This window comes from Argopecten irradians, chromosome 9, assembly GCF_041381155.1.
Source record: "Argopecten irradians isolate NY chromosome 9, Ai_NY, whole genome shotgun sequence".
Classification (NCBI taxonomy): domain Eukaryota; kingdom Metazoa; phylum Mollusca; class Bivalvia; order Pectinida; family Pectinidae; genus Argopecten; species Argopecten irradians.
In genome coordinates, this window is record NC_091142.1 from 18,620,462 (window position 1) to 18,643,760 (window position 23,299).

The following is a 23,299-nucleotide window of genomic DNA, read 5'->3' on the forward strand; positions in this document are numbered from 1 at the left end:
GGTCATTTTATGTGTCTTAGAGCATGCTCTTTCACATCCTATTCAAAACATTTCTCTTTGAAATTTCAAAAATTACGGTAAAATTTACGTTAAAAAGTGAACGAAATGCCATATTCAGAGGGCTATATTTCCGCCATTTTCAAATTCATGACTTTGAAATTAAAACTCTGTACAGAGAATGTGCCAATGTCTATATTTACAAACAATCAACACCTTACAATAAATGATAAAGGTGCTACGAGCTCAGAAATTACGGGACAAAAATAAGGAAATGACACAAATTGCCATATTTGGAGAGCTATATTTCCGCCATTTTTCTATATAACCCCTTGCAACTCATTTGTTTTCAAAACAAAAGTTCATACAACACAGGTATGAAAAATCAACACTGTACAAACAGGTTTAAAGGCGCTGAAAGTCTCGTGCAAGGACAAATATAAACTAAAATTTCGATTTTCGATGTCCTATATCTCCGCCATTTTGAATCTTATGACCTTGAACTTGGTCATTTTATGTGTCTTAGAGCATGCTCTTTCACATCTAATTCAAAACAATTTTCTTTGAAAATTCATAAATAACGGTAAAATTTACTTTAAAAAAATGAACGAAACGCCATATTCGGAGGGCTACAATTCCGCCATTTTCAGTGCTTTGTCTTTGAAATTGAAACCCGATACAGATAATATGTTAAAGTCTACATTTACAAAAAATCAACACCCTACATTAAATTATGAAGGCGCTACGAGCACACAAATTACGTTGAAAAATAAGGAAATGGAACAAATTGCCATATTTGGAGAGCTATATTTCCGCCATTTTTCTATATAATCCCTTTAAAACCCTAACTTTTGAAGACAAAAGTTCATACAACAGTGGTATGAAAAATCAACACCGTACATACAGGTATTAAGGCGCTGAAACGTCTCGGGCAGGGGCAAATATAAACTAAAATTTCGATTTTTGATGTCCTATATCTCCGCCATTTTGGATCATATGACCTTGAATTTGGTCATTTTATGTGCCTGAGAACATGCTCTTTCATATGCGCCCTTCGAAACATTTCTATGGTAAAGTTCATTTTTGACCTTTGTTTGACCTCATTTGACCCCCTAGTGAACTCGTGACCTTGACATAATTTCTGATAACATGTATTGAGAAAAAAACGTGAATTATCGTGATCTACATGGAGAATGAAACGTACATGTTGTGTAGCGAACGGTTATGAAATTATGAGCGTTTAAAGTTCGTTCGAAAAAAGCAGTTTTTTACGTCTGTGACCTTGACCTTGAACGTTATCCTCCAAAATTGGGAGTACATTTTAAGAACTCATGTACGTACATAACGTCTCCAAATTTCAGCGCTCTACACCTCTTATTTATTACGAAGAAGTCGTTTAAAGATTTAAAGCTTTTTGAACCCTGTGACCTTGAATGAATGTCAAGGTCAATAAAACAGCATAAGTTCTGTAGACATTCGTCCATGCTATGTCTATACAAAAAATCAAGCATGTGTGTTAAGTATTAAAGGCGCTGAAACCTTAAAAATTTTTGGCGGGAAAACTCCAAAATAGCCTTTTTTCAAAGGCCTATATCTCCGCTATTTTGGATTTCATGACCTTAAAACTTGTCATTATATATTTCTGAGGGCATGACCTTTCATATTCAACTTTCAAAATTTTTCTGTGGTAAATTTCGTTTTTGACCTTTGTTTGACCCCGTAGCGAACTCTTGACCTTGACATAATCTCTGAAAACATGGCATGGGAAAAGCACGCGCAATGTCACGATCTGTCTGAATAACAAAACGTGAACGATGTACAGCGTACGGTAATGAAGTTATGAGCGTTTAAACTTCGTTCCAAAAAATTGTTTTTTACGTCTGTGACCTTGACCTTGAACATTTTTGTAAAAAATCGAACGTACATTTCCAGATCTTATGTACATTCATAACATGTCCAAAGTTGAGCGTCGTACCTTATTCCGTTCCTGAGATATCCTGCTAACAAGATTTGTGGAAATAAGAAAAAAAAAAGAAAAATAAAGAATAATAATAATAAGAAGAAAAAACAGAACAATAACAATAGGGATTTCCATCCTCAATGGAAATCCCTAATGATACATAATAGAAGTAATCAAAATTGTGACATTTTCATAAAATGTTAACTAAGGTCACTGCCTCCACTACGTTGTATAGACATCTTATAATTTAATCATATAATTTATATGGGTCGACCTTTCATGGTACATGTATTGTGAATAAATAATGTATTGTTGCTGATATTAGCTTTTTTTTTACTTCGCTAAATTCACGGATTCACTCAAATTTAAGACAGATAGTAGCTCGTGAAATATTTTTATCATATGACAACCTGTCACGTAAATAACGCTTTCATAGTCTAAACGATGATCCGCGAAAATCGATCACCAGGAATAAGTTAAAAAAAAGTGACCGGCAGAAAGGAACTAGCATAACCTCTCCACAGATGCCGTTTTCTAAGGATTAATAATCAGACGCCGCCGGGAAAACCCCCTGACGCCATACTACCTCTACTGCAACGTTAAACGTTTTGTATACGGCGGTTACTGAGGCATAATTAGGGTGATGACGAGATATCATAAGTTGGCGAAATAAAATGGCTATTCCGGTGATTTTTTATCTTTAAATTGGGCAAAACATTATTATTTTCTTTTTTTTGTCAAAATATACATGTCTGAAGATACCTTAATTAAAAAGTGTTAAATATAACACATAAAAAACAATTGTGTTACAATTGCCATTGTTTTAAATAATTGAAATCATTCACTGCCGTTACATGTACTGTCATTATTTCATTAAAAGTCATATCCATGAGGCCACATCCTTGATTTCAACGGGAAAATATACAGTAGTTTCCTTTTATCAGACACTAGAAACACCCAATTGAGTTTGCTTGCACCATAAAGAAATTAAGATTGAATCATGTCTATGTTTTAATGAAAGCCATTTAAAATTTCACCACCAGCTTAATTCCTCCTGCAATAAGCCTTCTGTTCTGTTACAGTCTTCGTCACAATGTCTTTCTGCTGTGCCACTTTTCTTTTCAAAAATAGCCTCCGTGAACTTTAGCAAGATGGTCATAACATGCACCACTGTCATTGAAATATGCCAAACATAGCCAACAGATATGCTTTTGGCATGATAAACATCCCATACGGTTGCATCCACCATCTTTTTCTATGGGCACGGAACAGTTTGGACATTTTTTGCGGTTGGCTGTATTCTCGGAGAACCACTTTTGCAAGGTATGGTCTTCCGTTTTCTCGGCTTTGAACATGGCACATGTGATACCAGTATGCCACTGTACGTGGCAGCTTGTACATATCTTGATTTGACATTCTGGACAGGAAAAGGATTCTTCGGGCTCTGTGATCCGGTACACGATAGGACAATCAGGTGTTATGCAAAAATGATATTGCGTTTTGTTTTCTTGAACAAATTTACCGACTGACGAATCGACTAGGTCGGTTATTTTGATATAACCCATTTTTGACAGATTGTTGATATCTTGCCACGTAAAGGGAGTGTGACAGTCTTCCATTTCACACTTCAGTGGTAGCTCTCTGTTAGTGATCGACGTTTGGATCTGGACCTGGATACATTCCTTACAGTAAGGATGGCCACAGCATTCTACACGGTACAAATCTTTACGGTCCACTGGACAATAACATGTGACACATTCGGGTGCATCTTCCTCCATTTGAACAGCGACAGGACTTTCCATTACCTCACTTATGAGTGATTTAGCGGTACTGATAGACCCTTTTGATCCAAAGAGCATCAATCGATGATTTCTTTGAAGTAATCGAACAGAAATAAGGCCAGTTTCCTCACACAGTTTAGAGAAATCAGATGCATATTTCAAGAAAATCGCCTTCAATAGACCTGGTGGCTTTCCATCTCCTTTCAAATCCACAACTTCAGAGGAATCAGAGGTTATTTCTAACAGAAATTCTTCAATTTTCTGTTTTGCTTTTTGTCGGTTTTGTTGGAGCCCATGGATGGAGACTGTCATCACCCGACTATCTGTTAAGATGAGTGTTTCAGTTTGGCTCATGATCTGCTTCAATTTGTTGCGGCCTTCCCATGTGAATAACGACTTCAGAGAGGCTGACTCGTCATATTCGATCACTTCCCCTTTAATGATGTCTTGGAATAATCGTCTGGCTCTGACGAGGGTTTCAACGTCATCTGTACTTATTTCAACAACAACGTTTTCATTTCGAAGAGTTTTCGTTTTCATTCGAACTCCTTCTGCTTCAAGTTTGCTGACACACTGATTAACTGCATCGCCACTTTTATCGTATATTCTCTTCGGGATGAACAATGAGCAATTGAGAATAGGCTTCGCAGAGACAGTCTGGTCGGTCATCTCAAATTTGTGATCCATTTTTTCACAGACTTTTTGACCATCTTCGGGCTTATCGAAAGTAGCAAAGGCAGTAAAGTTGGTCTCTGTTTCTCGTTGGATGGGCTTCAGCTCCAATGTGTAGGCACCTTGATTTACATAGTTTTCGATTTCCACGCGAAGTCGTCGTTTAATCGCATTGAGAATGTCTTCACTTTCGCTGTTGACCCTTTCCCTTGTAATTGATACCCTTGTTATACTAGTGGTTGGATCCAGGTTCAAGGTTGTGGCAATACTTTCCCTCAAAACATCTTCGTTAACATTTTGGCTCAGTCCAGCTACGTGAATCTGTCCTTCTGTAGTTTGGTTGGCCCCTTTAGTTTTCGATGGTTTGATCTTGGCGAGTGAATTGCCTACCTCGATTTGACCATACCGAACAGCATTGTCGGCATCTATCGAACTACTGAATGTGACGAATCCAAAGCCCCGTGATCGTCTCCGACACCACTGTATGCGAACTGTGAATTTATCAGATTGATCACTTATCGATCGAACATTTGGGCGTGCAGAGAGATCAGGATTCCCTGTGGTGTTTGTAACTGCTCGTACAGCATCCTCTGTTTTCTGATATATAACCTGACCCCAGAGCGACGGTGCATTCTTCTTGAAATGGTATTTGTTACACTTTTCTATTGTTCCAAACTGGCTAAAATATTGGAAAACTTCATCATATTCCAGCTCCTGTGTTTTGTTTACGGCACAGTGTATCATTACAACCTTGTACTCATCTGGCATAAACATCGCCTTGGTACAGCCCCCAGCTCCTAGGACAGCACGTACTGACCGACCAGTTGATTTAGTGCCCAGGTTTTCCTCCCTTTCCTCACTGAGGAACTTCTCTTTGATTGGTTTTAACATCTCATCCAGCGATCTTTCCAATATTTCCTTTTTGAGTGTGTTTGAGAATATCTTCACTTCTCCCACTTCACGGTCAGCTTCAACAACAACGACGGACCCGGAACACTTTTCTATCAAGCTTGCTTCGAATGTCCTGAGAGCTGTGTATCTCGGCCCAACAATTTCCCTGAACACTTGTGATCCCACACAAGTTGTTATGATTGGTATAATTCGTTTGCTCTTGGCTTCTTCAATGTTCACATCCAATAGTCCCTCCTCAATGCCACGTAACACCATTTCCTCGCTAATTGGCGTTATATTCATCGCAAAGTCCCTAGATGTCCTCATCACTTGATCAAAAACAAGCCACTCTGGTTGACTACCCAAAGACATCAAGGCTGATGATGGATGGACTTCAACTCTCTGGTCCTTTGCAGCAAGAACATATCCGGCCTTTGGATGTCCCAGATAATGGCTTATGTTTCCATTGAATATCTTTAGAATGGGTTTTATCAGCTTGTGGTCAGCGTTTTTCGCATCCTCGAATTGAAAAGGTACTTCTATTTTCATTTCTCTCTTCAATGTGATCAAAACATCCTTGACGACTTCCTTGATTCCTTTCATCGCCTTGCCATTTATAGACTGATTGAAACACCACGTTCCCCTTGATTTTTCAGGCTGACTGGTCCATTCTCTGAAAACGTTCAACATAGTCATCAAGTCACCATCTGCATGACAAAAAGGCACTTTCTTTCGATCGGCTTGCTCTTTTTCGTCAGTTGTTCCAGCTCGGTAAAAAACAGGACCTCCGCTACAAGCTGCAGCAACAACTATTCCTTCTAAACCAACATCTATCGCCAATGTGTCATATACAAAAACTCCAAATTTAGGATCAAAAGGTAACTTTGAAATCCATTTGCCAAGATCGGTTATTTTTCTTTCAGATATAGCTTCAAGTTTTTCTAACTCGCTTACAGCGCTTTCCATGTTTTCTTTTGATGGAGCCATGACAAAATCAAATTCCAGTGGATCTATGTCAAGTTCAAAAAGCTTCAACATTGCCTGACCCAAATTCACGCGCAAAATCTCAGGGACCATGTTCGTTTTCATTTTGTCATATTCCTCGTTTGTATATAAACGAAAGCATACCCCAGGGCCAAGACGTCCCGCGCGACCTTTTCGCTGGTCAGCTGAGCTTTTCGTTACAGTTGTCACTGCCAATGTGTTCATTTTCCGTTTTGGATCATAGCTCATCTCCTTTACCAGGCCAGTGTCGATCACATATCGGATGCCAGGAATGGTAACCGACGTCTCAGCACTGTTGGTGGCAAAAACTATTTTCCGTTTACCAATAATGCTGTCAAAGACTTTTCTTTGTTCGTCAGCTTGGAGTTTCCCATGTAGTTGCATGCAAACATAATTTTGATTTCTTCCTTTCGTGTAATTAATAAACTTATCACAGCACAATTCTGTCTCGTTGGGAGAAGTAACAAATACCAGGATGTCTCCATCAGTTTGATTGTAGTGAACATCTATTGCTTTCTGGACACATTCCTCAATGTAGTTCGAGAAAGATTCTTGATCAGAATTAACCTCTTTCCATATGATCTCTACCGGAAACATCCTCCCTGAAACTTGTAGTACTGGGCAATGGCCAAAGTATTTGACGAAGACTTCAGGATCAATGGTGGCAGATGTGATTACCACACGAAGGTCTGTGCGCACATCAAGGCAGCTTTTTATCATACCAAGGAGTAAATCAGTATATATACTTCGCTCGTGTGCTTCGTCAATGATGATACAAGAAAATGAGGACAGACTTCTATCACGAAGGCATTCCTTCAAAAGAACATGATCTGTCATAAAGAGAACTTTTGTGTCAGGTGTTTTCTTTTCTTGAATCCCAACTTTATACCCAATCACATCTCCTACCTCGGTGCCCATCTCGCTCGCCACATGTGTAGCAACACTTACGGCAGCTATCTTGCGTGGTTGAGTGCAAGCAATCAATCCTGTAGTAGCGTGTCCACTCTGATAAAGATACTGGGCCATCTGTGTGCTTTTTCCTGATCCTGTCTCTCCAATTATTATTGATACTTGGTTATTCTTCACCACATCCAGGATATCCGTTCTTCTAGCATACATCGGCAAAGCTTTCTCAAGTCTGTTGCATTCTACACCAAATGCTTTCAAAATGTCCATGGCTGGTTTTTCACATTTAGGAGAGTTCTGAATTTCAACAAATATTTGATGAACTGTTGCGAGAAAATTTTGAAATTCAACTTTTTGGAGTTTCAATTCTTTCAATTTGTCTTCCAATGCTTTCAGCTCTTGACGAGTAACTTCGAAATCTTCTAGAGACAAATATTTAGGTTTTGAGCCCTGACGTTGTGCTATTTTTTCTTGTAGCTCTCCGATCTTAGTTTCGTGTGCTGCCAATGACTTTTCTGTCCTCTTCACTATCTCTTCTGTACATTTTCCGAGAAAAAGTTGAACTGTCTCTTCTGTTGGCATCGGTAGACTGCGTGCTTCTTCCAACGAATAAAAACAGCAGACTTTTGTGCGGCATTTATCATTACTTTTTTCTAGCTCCTCCACCAGGCGTTCAGCATCATATCTACTTGGGCATTCCAAACGGACAACTGTGTTCCCAGTATCATTGATTTGTTCTACAAGAGTGAATGACATTCTGTCTGGTAGCCTCTGTGAAATGTACCTAAACATGTCAAAATTTTCATGAACGTTCTCAGCAAATTTCACAAACACTGCTGCTTTCGGTTTTGTGTGTTTGGCTTCAATACCTCTATGTTTATATCCTAGTTCATCAACTGACCTGCTCCGGTTGTTGGTATAGTGTTGTGATCCCTCATGGTAAGGTGAAGTCTTGTCCAATTCTCCTTGTTCATCTAACCGTGACGAACCTGAAGCAATAAATGCAAACCATGTTAAAGCCATAGAAAACTAGATCATTAAGTCAATGACTAAGCTATAAACCTCCATACTCCATGCATCTGATGTTGACGTTATTTAATCACTTGCATGAACTTTGACTTGTGTTGTTATAGTTTAAGTTTATACAGTATGTAATATCTTAACATGATCTGGTTACAATAGAAGCAAATACATTTGAACAACAGTACAAATGATAATGTCAGTCAATGGAAAGCATCTTTACTCCTTTTTCCCTCTTCCTTTGAAATATTTATAATAGTGTAAACTTTACATAAAGTCAGCAGAGCAGGCACACATTCCAATTGTCAAATCCAATATAGTCACTCTCTGCCATGCTGTGTTTGGCTTTGTTCCAAAATGGATATGCAAATTAGAGACCAGAACGACCCTACAAATTCAACTTCAGGAAGACCTCTCCAGTACTATTTTCAGAATATTTTCAAATTTCAATAGGGCTGCATGTTATCCATTCTCTTTCTGATCTTAAAAGAAACGCAATGGACAGAACTACAGCAAACAAGGGGTACCTGCATATGAACTACAATGATAACAAACTTCAATTGTCAAAATATAATACTGCTGACTGTTGGTCAGTCTGTTTTCATATCTGTCCTATAATTATAGATGGATTCCGATAGCCCATACGGATAAAGTATCGTTACACGTTTTAAAAAATATTGGTACACACCTATTTTAAAAAGAACCGATACTCTTATCAATACTTGAAAAATATAAACACATGATTTTCTAATGAAATCCAAATAGGGACTAAATGAAGGAGAGAGAGTCAAAGTCTTGCAGTTCTGTTTTATAATGGAAACTACATTGTTTTTACAACAATTTGTCTATTTTCTTATAATTACAATGTCAAAGCAAATAAAATCTATACGTAGTAACAGTAGTATGGTAGATAACCAGTGAATTTCTTCAATTTTGGTATCATTAAAATACCAGTATCGATTCATTAATATGGTATGGTATTATACCATTTCATTTTTAACGGTATCCAAACCTACCTACAATGCATTCAATATGTAAGATAGAAAACAAACTTAAAAATACATGTAGCTACCTGTCTGCCATATTGATGTCTGATAAGTCCAAAAATACAATGCATAACTAGGGCCCATGGGGAGTCTAGATATTAAATTTGGGGCAGGTCCTTTCTAGATCTATAATTATTATTATATCTAAGACAGACCTTTTCAGAGAAATATAGTGATAATAAACCTCATTATCAAAAGCAATGCATACAACTTAGGCTGAAAGAGATCCATTCAGTACTCTGTGAGAAATTGAGATAGCAAACTTCAATTGTCAAATTCTAAGATGGCTGCCTATCGCCATCTTGTTTTCATATCAATCTAACAATGCGATATGCATATCACGGTACCAAGGGAAACCAAAAGTGGATATTTAAGTAGCCACTGCACTATACCTATACATGCATGTTACTTTTAAGTCCAATGTATGATAATTTTCAGTATTAACTGTGGCAATTAAGCTCTGACGTATTAATACCTTCATAACATTTCAAGAGGTCACAAAAAGACTGGATTTATGTCTTTGAAAGTATTCACAAATGTTTTTTGAATTTTAGATCAATATGACATTTTGTTCTAATCATATTGGTGCCAACCAAAGAATGGTCTACTTCTGATAATAGAAAGAGGGATATCTTTTCTCTGCTTTTCAAAGGTTAACTACATACTACATAGGATATTTGATAAAGATTCCTTCAGTCCTTTATGAGATATAGTGGTAATTAATTTCAACCATCACACTTTTGTCTTTGATAATGAACGTTTTGCCCATGCGATACTGGTGCTGTCCGCGCCGTCATATCAGCGCCCGGGCTGATATCACATTATGACGTCATAATTTGATATCAGCCCGGGCTGATATCAGTGATATCAGTTATCGGCCCGGGCTGATATCAGTTATCGGCCCGGGCTGATATCAGTTATCGGCCCGGGCTGATATCACGTCATCCGGGTTTTTTCATTCCGAACTAAACAGTAGGTCTACGTCATAAATTACGTCATGTTACGTCAGACGTCATTAGACGCCAGGCTCAGACGACGTCAACAACAAGATGGCGAGTAGTCCGCGGACAGCTGATAGAGTATTAAATTCCTTGGCTGCGCGTATCAATCAATTGGACGAACTTATAGAAAAGGAACAGAAAAATCAGATACATGGGGATTCTACAGGACGGGATGAAGCAAGGTTTGTTGATATTGGAGAAAATGAAACTTCGACATTCATCGAAAGTATGAAAAACTTAAACACTAAAAGGAAAACAAAATCAGACTTAAACACAGTCAATCTATGGCTCACTTCGGTAAACGAATCAAGAGATATGGGAACCATACCACCAAAAGAACTTGACAGTTTGCTCGCCAGATTTTTCCTTTCTGTGCGGAAATCTGATCGTTCTGAGTACGAACCTACAACGCTAAAAAGCTTTCAAAGTAGTATTAGTCGACATTTGCTGGAAAATAGCTACGGAATTAATATTTTAACACATGTAGACTTCAAACATTCCCAGGACGTGCTAGCTGCCAAAATGAAGGAGCTGAAGGCGAAAGGACTTGGGAATAAGAAAAACCAAGCCGATGTTCTAACTGATAATGAAATCGACATACTCTACAACAAAGGCCAGCTTGGCAATAGTAAGTACTGTACATGAACACTGTAACTTATTATTGACGCGCTTGTTTTAAAACAATTTAAAAATAAATCTACTGTCTATCATGAAATTAATGCTCAAAATTATAATGTTGATTGAATATTAGATTATTAAGAATTTTATTTATATTTCCAAGGTTCACCTGAAGCTCTGCGTAATACCGTTTGGCTAAATAATTCCATGCATTTTGGGTTACGAAGTCGGAAGGAGCATGTGGATATGTTGTGGGGTGACCTGGAACTGAAACGGACTTCCGAAGGAGAGGAATATGTACAACATACAGAACGACTCACTAAAACACGTACAGGAGATATGAATAACATCAGGAAATTCCAGGCTAAGATGTTCGCAGTTCCAGGTACTGTACCTAGTGTATGAATTTCTTATTTTTCTTGTTCCGTTTTCGCTTCGCATATTACTTGTACTGTACAGTAATGCCACATTCAACATTTTAGTATAATCTCCAGTAATTCCGCATTCCGTTTTTTTAGATATTTTTTTCCCGATTTCGGTCATCTCGTCGTTCCGTAATTATGATACATGTACAAGCTTACTAATTAGCCCATTTAGACAAAAAACTACGAAAAATACATACGAATAAAGATTCTTACACGTGTATTTTTCATCGTGTTTCGTTACATTTTTTTTTTATCTTTTATTAAAGGTAATCCTCGCTGTCCAGTAGAGTCGTACAAATCGTACGCCGCTCAGCGACCAGACCCAGACCCAGACTCCAAATTTTACTTGGCAATTAATAACAACGCTCACGGAGAGAAATGGTACACAAAACAACACATGGGTAAAAACAAGATCGGTTTGATAATGAAAAGTATGTGTGACAAAGCGGGGATATTGGGAAGAAAAGTCAATCACTCAGCCCGAAAAACAACCGTTACAAAGTTGCTTCACAGTGGTGTTGACCCGACACAGATAGTACAACTCACAGGACATAAGAATATGAACTCAATTAACCATTATTCCAGTGCCTCACTCGAGCAACAAAAGCAAATGTCTGCTGTATTATCTAGTAGCAGTGTGTCGGTACCACAAAACACTGATTTTGACGAGAACTGTGACCAAGGAGATCAGGATCTTCTTCTAGCTTCACAAGAGATTGAGGATGCCTTGAAAACCATCCACGCGCACGAGACAGCCAACTCCGACAATATATTGGTCCCAATTACCAAAGCTGTCAATAACGTAAATCACAATGCCGTTCAACAAACTATTTCTGGACAAAACCAGGGTTACAACTTGGGTTCTACAGCCGGTTCCATTCTAGCCGGAGCTAACATGTCGGGGAACATCACATTTAATTTTTTCAAAGAAAACTCAAGGAAGAGAGTTAGAGTAATTGACTCAGACAGTGATGAATAAATAATTTTTTATGGAACTTTATAGAAATGTCATACATACACTTTTATAAGTACATGTTCAAATGAACTAGTACATGTATTTATATATATATGTACGTTGTGTTACATACAAGCCATTGAAATGTCGCCATTCGTAATAATGGTGAAATCGCATTATATGGATATGTGATAATAAATTGTTGAAGTGTTTGATTATCCCTTCTTATTTTTTTCAAAATGTGTGATAAAAAGGTTATGATATGACAATTTTGATATCACACCCTTTATCAGCCCTTGACCTGATATCAGCCCTCGGGCCTGCGGCCCTTGGGCTGATATCACGGTCTCGGGCTGATAAAGGGTGTGATATCAAAATTGTCATATAATAATTTCAACCATCACAATCCAATATGACTGCCTCTCAGCCATTTTTTTGACAGGTCTAAAACGAACATGACGAAATGTAATGAGACAGGACAGGTCACTTCAGGACATGACGAGATGTAATGACACAGGACAGGTCACTACGGGACATGACGACATGTAATGAGACAGGACAGGTCACTACAGGACATGACGACATGTAATGAGACAGGACAGGTCACTACAGGACATGACGACATGTAATGAGACAGGACAGGCCACTTCAGGACATCACGGTATGACAACATGTATTGGGACAAGATGAGATGAATACTGTATGCTACCCCTCTTTCATTTTCTGGTTGGGACTTGACTTACCAAAGCCAAATTCATTCAAATTCCAGAGCTACAAAGCATTTTTTCATTATAAAAATTTTTTTTTTATAATTTTATTTTTTTTCACTCAATTTTATAAATACATGGACATATATTGACATGTAACTCACTCACTCACTATCATTCGTCATTATTTTATAGGAAAATATATATACCTTATATACATACATACTTGGTACACAACATATACACCTTTTCACACATTATAAAATAATGTCGAGTATTAATCTACTATGTTTACGTCATTATATAATAATTATTTGAACAAAATAGTGAGATTTAAAAAGAAAATGGGTTTGTATACTGTATAATTGTTATATTTTGGTGGTTTAAAATTTCACAATGGGCAGTTTGGAGCTCAATATTGAGGTTTATTTTCGTGAATAATCGTTGTAGACTTCAAAAAGGTGTGATATGTAAACTGATGAATTTGGAAAAAAATCATAAGGTTTTAAAGTTTGCGAATTACGATAAATTCCTTAATTAATTAAGCGTAATTAAACCTCCCATGAATATTAGCAACTATATTGTAGAAAGTGTCAAATTCATTAAATTTCCGGAGAACTTATCAAGCTTTATGAAATATTGCCTTATCAATCACCTCTACTTCATTGATTAAATATCAAGGTTTTACATTATTACATTAATCAACTATTATCAGTGATTGAGCTGGGTGTTACATAAATGGAGTCCTCCTCATATAAAATGGGGTCCCCTTATATAACTGGAATGGAGTTCCACAAAAATGGGAGTGCTTTTGATTTTCTCTGTTTAAAAATTATGTAGGGACGGCATAAACGCAAACTGTTTGAAATAAAGCCTTGAGAACTTCAAATATGGTTTGTAAACACATTTCTGCGCCCTCTGGCATGGTTTGATAGACAGTTTCCAACTTACCAGGAGAACCTTGTGTAAATGTCTGATTTTCCTCATTTATTTCACTTCTGTATCCATAGCCCAATTCTTTATCTGCTGAAAAATTGAGAGAGAAAAATCATAAACAAAAAGCAAAATTTGTAGGTGTGTATGATATTTTTTTTTTTTTAAATAAAACAACACTTGGTCAAGACAATGTCAGGATCATTTCAGGCAAGTTTCAGCTAAATAACAAGGGTAGAACTAAATTAAGAAGATGTTAAAAATTTGCAATCAAGATGGCAGCTGTGGCACTCATCTTTGATTTTCGATCACAACACTTGGAGGAGACCATGTCAAGATAAAATCAGGCAAGATTAGGCTCAATCCCACTGATAGAACTCTAGAAGTGTTTTCAAGATGGCAATACTTTTCTAAAATTAATATTGTGTAACAATTAGTGACATACACATTATTCAATTTAAAATTCAACTCATTTATAAGCCTGTACCAGCTCTATAAATAGTCCCTCTTTTCAAGGTCTCCAGTTCATATCTAATTCTTAAATCTTTATCAAATGCATATTGAAAATATCAATACCATATACATTGTATCAATAAAGTAAATTTTTGTCTTATTTTGCTAATTGAATCGTGGGTTTAACCAAGTACATAGCTTTGTCAAATGTCTAAATATGATCCCATTACATACAAGAGCTCTAATTTCCTGAAATGTTCATGCACTTTGGGAGTTTTGCCATGCTTATTCAGACAAATATGTTGTATTTTTGTTATTAATCTTAAATTCAATCACCTTCCCCAGAAATGTTGGTATCGCTGTCTGACATGTTTTCATCAGATGCTTGTTTTGAAGATGAAGAAAATGGTGTCAGGTTCTTTTGTTTCAGTCCTTAATCCGTGGTGATGAGTCATCTCTTATAAGTCTACCATCTGAAATATGGCAAAATTTTAGAAAATTTATTTTTCTATTGACACAACCATATTCAGAATGTGATGTGTAAAATTATAGACATTGATCTCTATGTTACACCAATTGACCAAGTTTGAACAAAATTGATAAACAAGAGGCCCACTCACCTATACCGCTCACCTGTTTCAGGAACACAAGCTACCAACTTGAAGGCTTTATAATTGAACTTAATCTATTTATTTTTACAGATGGATTTTAAAGAATTTGCTATATTTCTCCTATAGGGCCCTGCCCCTCTGGCCCCTGGGGAAACAGCCCCACCGTTTACAAAAAATTGGTTCCACTTCACCTAAGGAAGCGTCAGACTAAATTGGACCCAATTCACCTAAGGAAGTGTCAGACTAAATTAGAACTAAATCCCTTCATTTCCACAGAAGAAGGATTTTAAAGAATTTGCTATATTTCCCTTATTTGGCCCAGCCCTCCAGGCCCCTGGGGGGACCAGACCCTGGGGCGACCAGACCCACCGTTTATACAAAATTGGTTTCCCTTCACCCAAGGAAGCTTCAGACCAAATTAGAACTAAATCCCTTCATTCCAACAGAAGAAGAAGGATTTTAAAGAATTTGCTATATTTCCCCTATTGGGCCCCACCCCTCAGGCCTCTGGGTGGCCAGGGTCTCCGTTTATACAAGATTGGTTCCCCTTCACCTAAGGAACCTTCAAACCAAATTTAGTGAAAATCCATTCAGCTGTTTATGACTAGTAGGGATTTTCGTGAAAAGTTGACGGACGACGGACGCCGCGCCATTACATAAGCTCACCGGCCCTTCTGACCAGGTGAGCTAAAAACAAGGAGCCGCAAAGCGTGGCATTATATATATCCCCGCATTTGGAATAAAACCGAAAGACATCAAGGTCAAAGTAACATTTATTCAAGTATAACTTTGAATGTATGCGAGTATTGTAAAACTGGAAAAAAATAACACCAGGTAACAAAAAGAAACTGTAATTTGGTATTTTTGACAGAGTTTCCATGGTTGGTAAAAGAAAAAATCCAAAATCTGAAGGTCCGCAACAGCAAAAGGCACAACTAGGGCACTTGTCTAATATATACAGAAAGTTTCATGGAGCTGCATTGAACGGTTTTGAAGTTATAGCCCGGAAACAAAAAGAAACAGTAATCTGGTATTTTTTACTAAGTTTCCACGGTAACCGAAAAAATACCTAAAATGGAAGGCTCGAAATAGCAAAATGCACAACTAGGGCACTTGTCTGATATATATTAAGAAAGTTTCATGGCGCCGTGTTAAAAGGTTTTGGAGTTATAGTCCGGAAACAAAAGGAAACGCGTTTCGCAGGGGATAATTAATAAGTCATTGGCGATTTTACAAAAACCTGTGTATAGTGACCTGGTTATCATGGCAACCAAAATATCGGCAATAACATAACCTGCATGCACATTGCACATCTACATATGGTTCCAACATTGCCGCCACGTTTCATTCAAAACCGATCTAGTAGTTTTTCGTCTAAATATTTTTTTCTACAGACAAATCAAGGAGATATTTGGAAGCTATGTATTATAAAATAAAAGAAATTAAGTACTCTGTTCCCACTCGGAACGCCTCGGATGTAACTACATGTATCGTACACAATCGGATCACCTCGTCATTTTCTCCGAAACTAGACTCGGACCTAAGTAGTAACCATTTTGAACTACTTTCGGTAAAAAATGGCGGCGCCCATGGTAGCACGCTTCAACGTAATCAGTTGGCTATAAGAGGTATTTATTCCTCGACTGCATCTATATCTAATGTACATGAGTTATAGATGATGGTATCTTTGATTTTGTATATAAATTACAACTAGAAATTTGATTAATTGCCTCATTTTTGATAATGATTCAGTCGCTCTCTTTTGGGCGGTGTACGGTCAAACAGCAGGCCTTGATTCAAAAGGTCCCAGTGAAAACAGTTCCGTTATTTAGAGTCATCAATGTAAAATAATAACGCACAATGGTACTGTTTCTATTAAAATTCAAAAACATATTACGACTTTGTTGTTTATTCATTTTTCAACCGTTTACGTTCAATATTTCAAACTTATACTATCTAAAAGTATATATCTAAATGTCTAGAATTCAATTTTATCTAGCGGTAGTATGATAATTTAGCATATTGGAGGGGATCCTGTGAACAAATTAATCAATTTTTTGCACAGTCTCTTTAAAAAATCTACCCTAGGAGTAACGGTAGAGAAAATATGCTATAAAACGTTTTTTCCATTACGTATCCCTACTTTGAATATAGTGTCCGATAGTTGTAATATCTTCAAATTTCTTGTGGTAACGAAGATGAGTTATTGTAAAATAAGAAAAAAAAGTTTAATCATAAATGCAATTGATCTTGTGAACCATCAATTGCAACATATATAGATAACCTTTTTGATTTAAGGAGGGGCCAAAATTTGTTTTTAATGGACATCACCAATTTTGTTAAAGTGAATGTCTTGTAACATGTAATTGTTTTATCTTTACGTATTCTTAATATGATGATTAAGGATATCATTCAAAAGGTTTTGAATATTCTATGAACTTCTTTAAAACCATAATTGCAAACTAATGAAATTAGCGGTATATTAATAGCTGCAGTATAAGTAAATTTGTTTGTACATGTATGATTATAATGGCTGATAAGTAAAATCAGAAGAGGAGTTTGTAATAATTACGATAATGTTTCTTTGATTGTATATATGTTCACATGTATATATATATAGACATTGTATTTATATCTCATTTTCTGTATCTCTTATTCGAGGAATAAAAGTTTTAACTATAGAGAATTAAATTTTTAATGATATATTAATTGAACTGATAATGCCACGCGACCGGAATCACGGATGAAGCATGTAAACAAATTAGATTATTGTCTATATCGCTTTCATATGAAAAAAAAAATGTATCTTATCTGGTCTTCAAGTTGGAACAGTCACCACACAAATAAATGGATATTTCGGTACAAATGTGTTTTAAGATGCTCCATCGCCGACAGAGAATAAACAATACTCATCATTTGAAAAAAAATGGTGTTTACTCATGTAAACGTATGTCTTACTAACACAAAAATATGTAAAATAGTATATTTTGCTAAATGGTGCATGCGCGATCAGTACTTTTTCCATATAGGACATAGTGCTATGAACTTTTTTGGAAAGCAATTAATTATTTTTGACATTTTTTATTTTGAAGTAAAATAAGAAGCTCAAAATTTTCAATGACGGTAATGGTGTAAAGTAAGTAACATTTGTAACTGAAAAAAACTTGATTCGTCCGCTCCTGTTTTTTTATACTATAGAAAAAAATACCATTGGTCGGCGGTTTTAATGGTTTAAATAACGCACGAACTGAGGTACAATTTAAGAACATTCTTCAAAGAAGTATAATGTATTAAGTCATATATTCCATTCATAAAAGGTTACCGTTGGATAAATTTTCTAAAACATTTCATAGTTTCTTGTTCGAGCATTCATGTTCATTCCAATAAATATATCTCATACGTCTTGTAAAACACAAATTTAGATAGTAAAAATCAGGGAGTTTGTTTTAAGTTCTTCTTTGTGGTACATATAGAGCTTTGAAGCAGACAAAAATAACGCTGTATGTTTCACAAGGGAGGTAACCCTCTATGATATAGTCCTACAGGTAGTGGTAATTTGGTCATTGTCCGGCGGATCACAAAATACATCATTTTCATGTGTATTCATACAGTTAGGTCCGAGCCTATGTTCGAAGAAGTGGGCGAGGTGTTCCGATTGGTCCGAGCCTATGTTCGAAGAAGTGGGCGAGGTGTTCCGATTGGTATCGTACATTGACCTCGGATGTAAGGTACTTTTTTCATGGCTGTCATCGAGGACATAACCCCTCGAAAAGTGTCAGTTCATCGATGCTGTATGTTGTCCATCTCAAAGAATTTCTTGAAATATGTCTTAAAAATTCTACATTTCAATACCTATTCATTTTCTGATATGGAGTTAGGGCGTAATTAGCTTGGTTTTCTGGTGAAGAAAATGTTTGATTTTCTTACATATTATTAAATTGCACTGGTAGAACTTGAGAGAAGTTTGCATATACAAATAACATACACTGAGGTGGCCAATTTGGATTTTGGAATTGACACTAAAAGTGATAACACTTGGTCGGGACCATGTCAGGCAAAATACCGACTGAAGACTAAATATAAAATGACATTAGTCTAATAGCCTGTTTGTACTTACTTCCGTGTGACTGACTTCAAAATGTGATATCTGTTCCGCTGTACAAGTCAAGATCTGTACTATACTGTACTGTACAAGTACATTTTGTATTTATGTAAAACACCAAGCAAAATGAAGGCCGACTGTCAAAATACTCACATAAAACATTCCGTTCATCCTACATTAAATTTGTAGGTATGTATCATATGCAATAAGGTACGTTATTCAAGGTTGTGTATTTTCTATAAATCACATCCTGTTAAATACCTGGAATATGTATGCTACTTTCACTTTTCAAGTAGAAACCAGGAATCCGGATTTAGCAAACAATAGAAACTAGTTCTACCTAGCGCTATAAATTAAATTAACGTATACCGTACCCTCTGTGCCATCATACATTTAACTATATATATATGACATCGATATCGTATACATTGGAACTTCAATGCAATATCACTATTGTATAGGAACGTTAACGAATCCGGATATAGGTACTAACGTTAGCTAGGCGAAGCGTAGTCAGCTAAACTTGTGCCGTTTTCGTTTATTCGGAACAACCGGTTCGACCATTTGTTAATGTCATTATTTCGAGTAAATATCCAGACGCACCTGCAGGTATTGATACAGGCCTGTGAGGGTTTTGTCAAAGCTCGTCTGAAAACAATATAAAATCACTAGGTCCGTCTTGAACCCTTTGAGTGCCACAGGAATCCTCTTAGAGAGTGCCAAGCCGTGTTTCGATCAAAATGTGATTTGAAAAAAATATGACGTAGAACAATTGAACAATAGACTCAGCGATGACGTCACGTCATTATCACGGCAAAGCCTGGAATTCCTCTCGTCACAAAATGGATATTGTTGTGCACAACTAATAAAAGTACTTCTTTGTGTACAGTTCCTAGTCAAATAGATTTTTTACCAAATTTGATGTTCTAATGGGAAATTTTCTACTCTTTCAGCTAATAATATTTGCATAGTTTCTCGTCACTTATTCTTTTGAGAAAAAAGTATGTTTTATAAGCAAGAAAATATCTTCATCGACATGCTTAGCATAACAAGGAAAGGAAGCTTTGAGCTGTGCACAAAAATAACGATATCTAAAAAATTAAAAATTACAAAAAACTATGCAAATATAATGAGCTGAATATATAGATGAATTTGGTAAAAATCCACTAATGAAAAGATAAGAAAAATTCAAAGATAAAACGAAAATGAAACGAATCTTTAGGAAAATTTAACAATGCGGAAAGACTTTTGACCCGAAACTGTCGATGTAGCGTTTTAAGTTGTATGGTCTGTGTGACTTGTCGTATTTTTGGCATAGAAAAGGTATTTAAAGTGTTCTACATATTTTTCTCAGCCTCTCTATGTTTTAAACGTTCGATAATTACCGGCTTTTGTTAAGTTCGTATTCGCAAAGTTGTTATACAATTAAATTAAAATATTGATTTTTAGCGTGTACACGTTTAAAATAGTTAACTCTGTAATATGCAAATTAGGAATAACTATTCTGTACTGTTATTTTCATATTACAGAGTTATTTGTCCTTGCGGGTAGGTATTGATTGTGACATCATGTGTTTGCGAACGTTACGTCATACATTTCATAGAAAGCAACGTGATTTTCGCTCACAAAATAATTACGTCACGACGGATACCTACCCGCAAGGGAGCTAACGTTGTTATATGGAAAACACGCAATGAATATCTGGCACCACATGTAATGTGTTTGTTATACACTGACTGAATAATGATTAGGGTATGCCACAAATGTAACATGACATGGAGATGTTAATTTATTGGCTGTGATATGCAGACAATCTATTGTGACATCATTAAACAGACATTGTCTGATCACAGTGACCGGCTGATTTCAGGATTAGAGGATGAAGCAGCAAAATGGCTGGCTACCTCTGCTGGAACCTTTTGTACTAACCTTCCAGCACATGAGGCTATTGGTGCGGGTAGACTTGCTGTACATTGTACTAACCTTCCAGTCCATGAGGCTATTGGTGCGGGTAGACTTGTTGTACATTGTACTAACCTTCCAGCACATGAGGCTATTGGTGAGGGTAGACTTGTTGTACATTGTACTAACCTTCCAGCACATAAGGCTATTGGTGAGGGTAGACTTGTTGTACATTGTACTAACCTTCCAGCCCATGAGGCTATTGGTGAGGGTAGACTTGTTGTACATTGTACTTACCTTCCAGTCCATAAGGCTATTGGTGAGGGTAGACTTGTTGTACATTGTACTTACCTTCCAGTCCATGAGGCTATTGTGAGGGTAGACTTGTTGTACATTGTACAACCTTCCAGCCATGAGGCTATTTGAGGGTAGAGTGGGTAGACTTGTTGTACATTGTACTTACCTTCCAGTCCATGAGGCTATTGGTGAGGGTAGACTTGTTGTACATTTACTTACCTTCCAGTCCATGAGGCTATTGGTGAGGGTAGACTTGTTGTACATTGTACTTACCTTCCAGTCCATGAGGCTATTGGTGAGGGTAGACTTGTTGTACATTGTACTAACCTTCCAGCCCATGAGGCTATTGGTGAGGGTAGACTTGTTGTACATTGTACTTACCTTCCAGCACATGAGGCTATTGGTGAGGGTAGACTTGTTGTACATTGTACTTACCTTCCAGCCCATGAGGCTATTGGTGAGGGTAGACTTGTTGTACATTGTACTAACCTTCCAGCCCATGAGGCTATTGGTGAGGGTAGACTTGTTGTACATTGTACTAACCTTCCAGCCCATGAGGCTATTGGTGAGGGTAGACTTGTTGTACATTGTACTTACCTTCCAGCACATGAGGCTATTGGTGAGGGTAGACTTGTTGTACATTGTACTAACCTTCCAGCCCATGAGGCTATTGGTGAGGGTAGACTTGTTGTACATTGTACCAACCTTCCAGCACATGAGGCTATTGGTGAGGGTAGACTTGTTGTACAATGTACTTACCTTCCAGTCCATGAGGCTATTGGTGAGGGTAGACTTGTTGTACAATGTACTTACCTTCCAGCCCATGAGGCTATTGGTGAGGGTAGACTTGTTGTACATTGTACTAAGCTTCCAGCACATGAGGCTATTGGTGAGGGTTGACTTGTTGTACATTGTACTAACCTTCCAGCACATGAGGCTATTGGTGAGGGTTGACTTGTTGTACAGTGTTCTTACCTTCCAGCCCATGAGGCTATTGGTGAGGGTAGACTTGTTGTACAATGTACTAACCTTCCAGCACATTAGGCTATTGGTGAGGGTTGACTTGTTGTACAGTGTTCTTACCTTCCAGCCCATGAGGCTATTGGTGAGGGTAGACTTGTTGTACATTGTACTAACCTTCCAGTCCATGAGGCTATTGGTGAGGGTTGACTTGTTGTACAGTGTTCTTACCTTCCAGCCCATGAGGCTATTGGTGAGAGTAGACTTGTACAGTGTACTAACCTTCCAGCCCATGAGGCTATTGGTGAGGGTAGACTTGTTGTACATTGTACTTACCTTCCAGCCCATGAGGCTATTGGTGAGAGTAGACTTGTTGTACATTGTAGTTATGCAATTTAAAGTATGTTTTTATTTCATATGAGAGATATTTGGCCCATTACATTTTGCAGAAAAAGAAACATCTACAATTTTATGAAATTTCACGTGAAATGAACACCTATTTCGGATCCTTATTTGTTTAGCTTGACATAAACACTTGATGAAGTTACAGGAGAAAACAACGCATTCACTAAATCATTTAAATAATACCATAACTAAAACTGTAATCCAATAGCTAACTTTACGTCCGTTACCTCTAATATGAGAACATGGCGACCAAATGCGTCTCTATTACGTTTCTATGTTAACTGTGATTGAAGCACATGGTGTGTCAAATGATATGTATGAACATGTTAGAACAATTGACCAAATTTAACTTGTGAAATGGTTATCATGGTTACCAAATTTTGAATGCATAACCTGTATGCACATTTACATAAAATCCACAAATTCTAATAGGTTCCATTGATATTGACCCAGTAGTTTTTGAGGAATTGTCAGGACTATTTGTTTTCTATGGACAGATGGACTGACGGACAGACAAGCTGATTCCAGAATACATTGTACCCCCTAACTTTGTTGCTGCCGGATGTAATTTGTAAATTTATTCATGCTGACCCCTTCAAATGTTGCAATATATTTAAGATTTTGTTGAGAATCTTGGCGTTTTGTCTTGTGT

The 23,299-nt window shown here is 37.1% G+C and overlaps 2 protein-coding genes across 6 annotated transcripts; one reads left to right on the top strand and one right to left on the bottom strand.

Annotated features, from left to right (window-relative positions):
- Nucleotides 1-863: 863 nt before the first annotated feature.
- LOC138331694 (uncharacterized) lies at nucleotides 864-19,835 on the bottom strand. Of its 5 annotated transcripts, none has more exons than XM_069279428.1 (4): nucleotides 19,687-19,835; nucleotides 14,707-14,843; nucleotides 13,936-14,010; nucleotides 864-8,201 (listed from the first exon to the last, which is right to left on the bottom strand). In XM_069279428.1, the coding sequence occupies exons 2-4, from the start codon at nucleotides 14,738-14,740 to the stop codon at nucleotides 3,079-3,081; spliced, it is 5,232 nt and encodes a 1,743-aa protein (XP_069135529.1). In that variant the 5' UTR covers nucleotides 14,741-14,843; nucleotides 19,687-19,835; the 3' UTR covers nucleotides 864-3,078. The 5 variants fall into 5 exon arrangements, with proteins under 5 accessions (XP_069135529.1, XP_069135530.1, XP_069135528.1 ...); XM_069279429.1 differs by having other exon boundaries at nucleotides 19,577-19,712; XM_069279427.1 differs by lacking the exon at nucleotides 19,687-19,835 and adding an exon at nucleotides 19,237-19,469.
- Nucleotides 10,027-12,482, top strand: LOC138331693 (uncharacterized protein KIAA1958-like). Its single transcript, XM_069279425.1, has 3 exons — nucleotides 10,027-10,907; nucleotides 11,061-11,282; nucleotides 11,589-12,482. Exons 1-3 carry the CDS (start codon nucleotides 10,328-10,330, stop codon nucleotides 12,299-12,301), a joined length of 1,515 nt encoding a protein of 504 aa, XP_069135526.1. The 5' UTR covers nucleotides 10,027-10,327; the 3' UTR covers nucleotides 12,302-12,482.
- Nucleotides 19,836-23,299: the final 3,464 nt, after the last annotated feature.

What these genes read in the sequence shown, in the direction of transcription:
- LOC138331693 (XM_069279425.1), top strand. Translation starts at nt 10,328, where the DNA reads ATGGCGAGTAGTCCGCGGACAGCTGATAGAGTATTAAATTCCTTGGCT. An exon ending in CAAAGGCCAGCTTGGCAATA is followed by an intron (nt 10,908 to 11,060) that starts GTAAGTACTGTA and finishes TATATTTCCAAG; the next exon opens with GTTCACCTGAAGCTCTGCGT. An exon ending in TAAGATGTTCGCAGTTCCAG is followed by an intron (nt 11,283 to 11,588) that starts GTACTGTACCTA and finishes CTTTTATTAAAG; the next exon opens with GTAATCCTCGCTGTCCAGTA.
- LOC138331694 (XM_069279428.1), bottom strand. Translation starts at nt 14,740, where the DNA reads ATGTCAGACAGCGATACCAACATTTCTGGGGAAG. An exon ending in TACCAACATTTCTGGGGAAG is followed by an intron (nt 14,011 to 14,706) that starts GTGATTGAATTT and finishes TCAATTTTTCAG; the next exon opens with CAGATAAAGAATTGGGCTAT. An exon ending in ATTTACACAAGGTTCTCCTG is followed by an intron (nt 8,202 to 13,935) that starts GTAAGTTGGAAA and finishes TTATTGCTTCAG; the next exon opens with GTTCGTCACGGTTAGATGAA.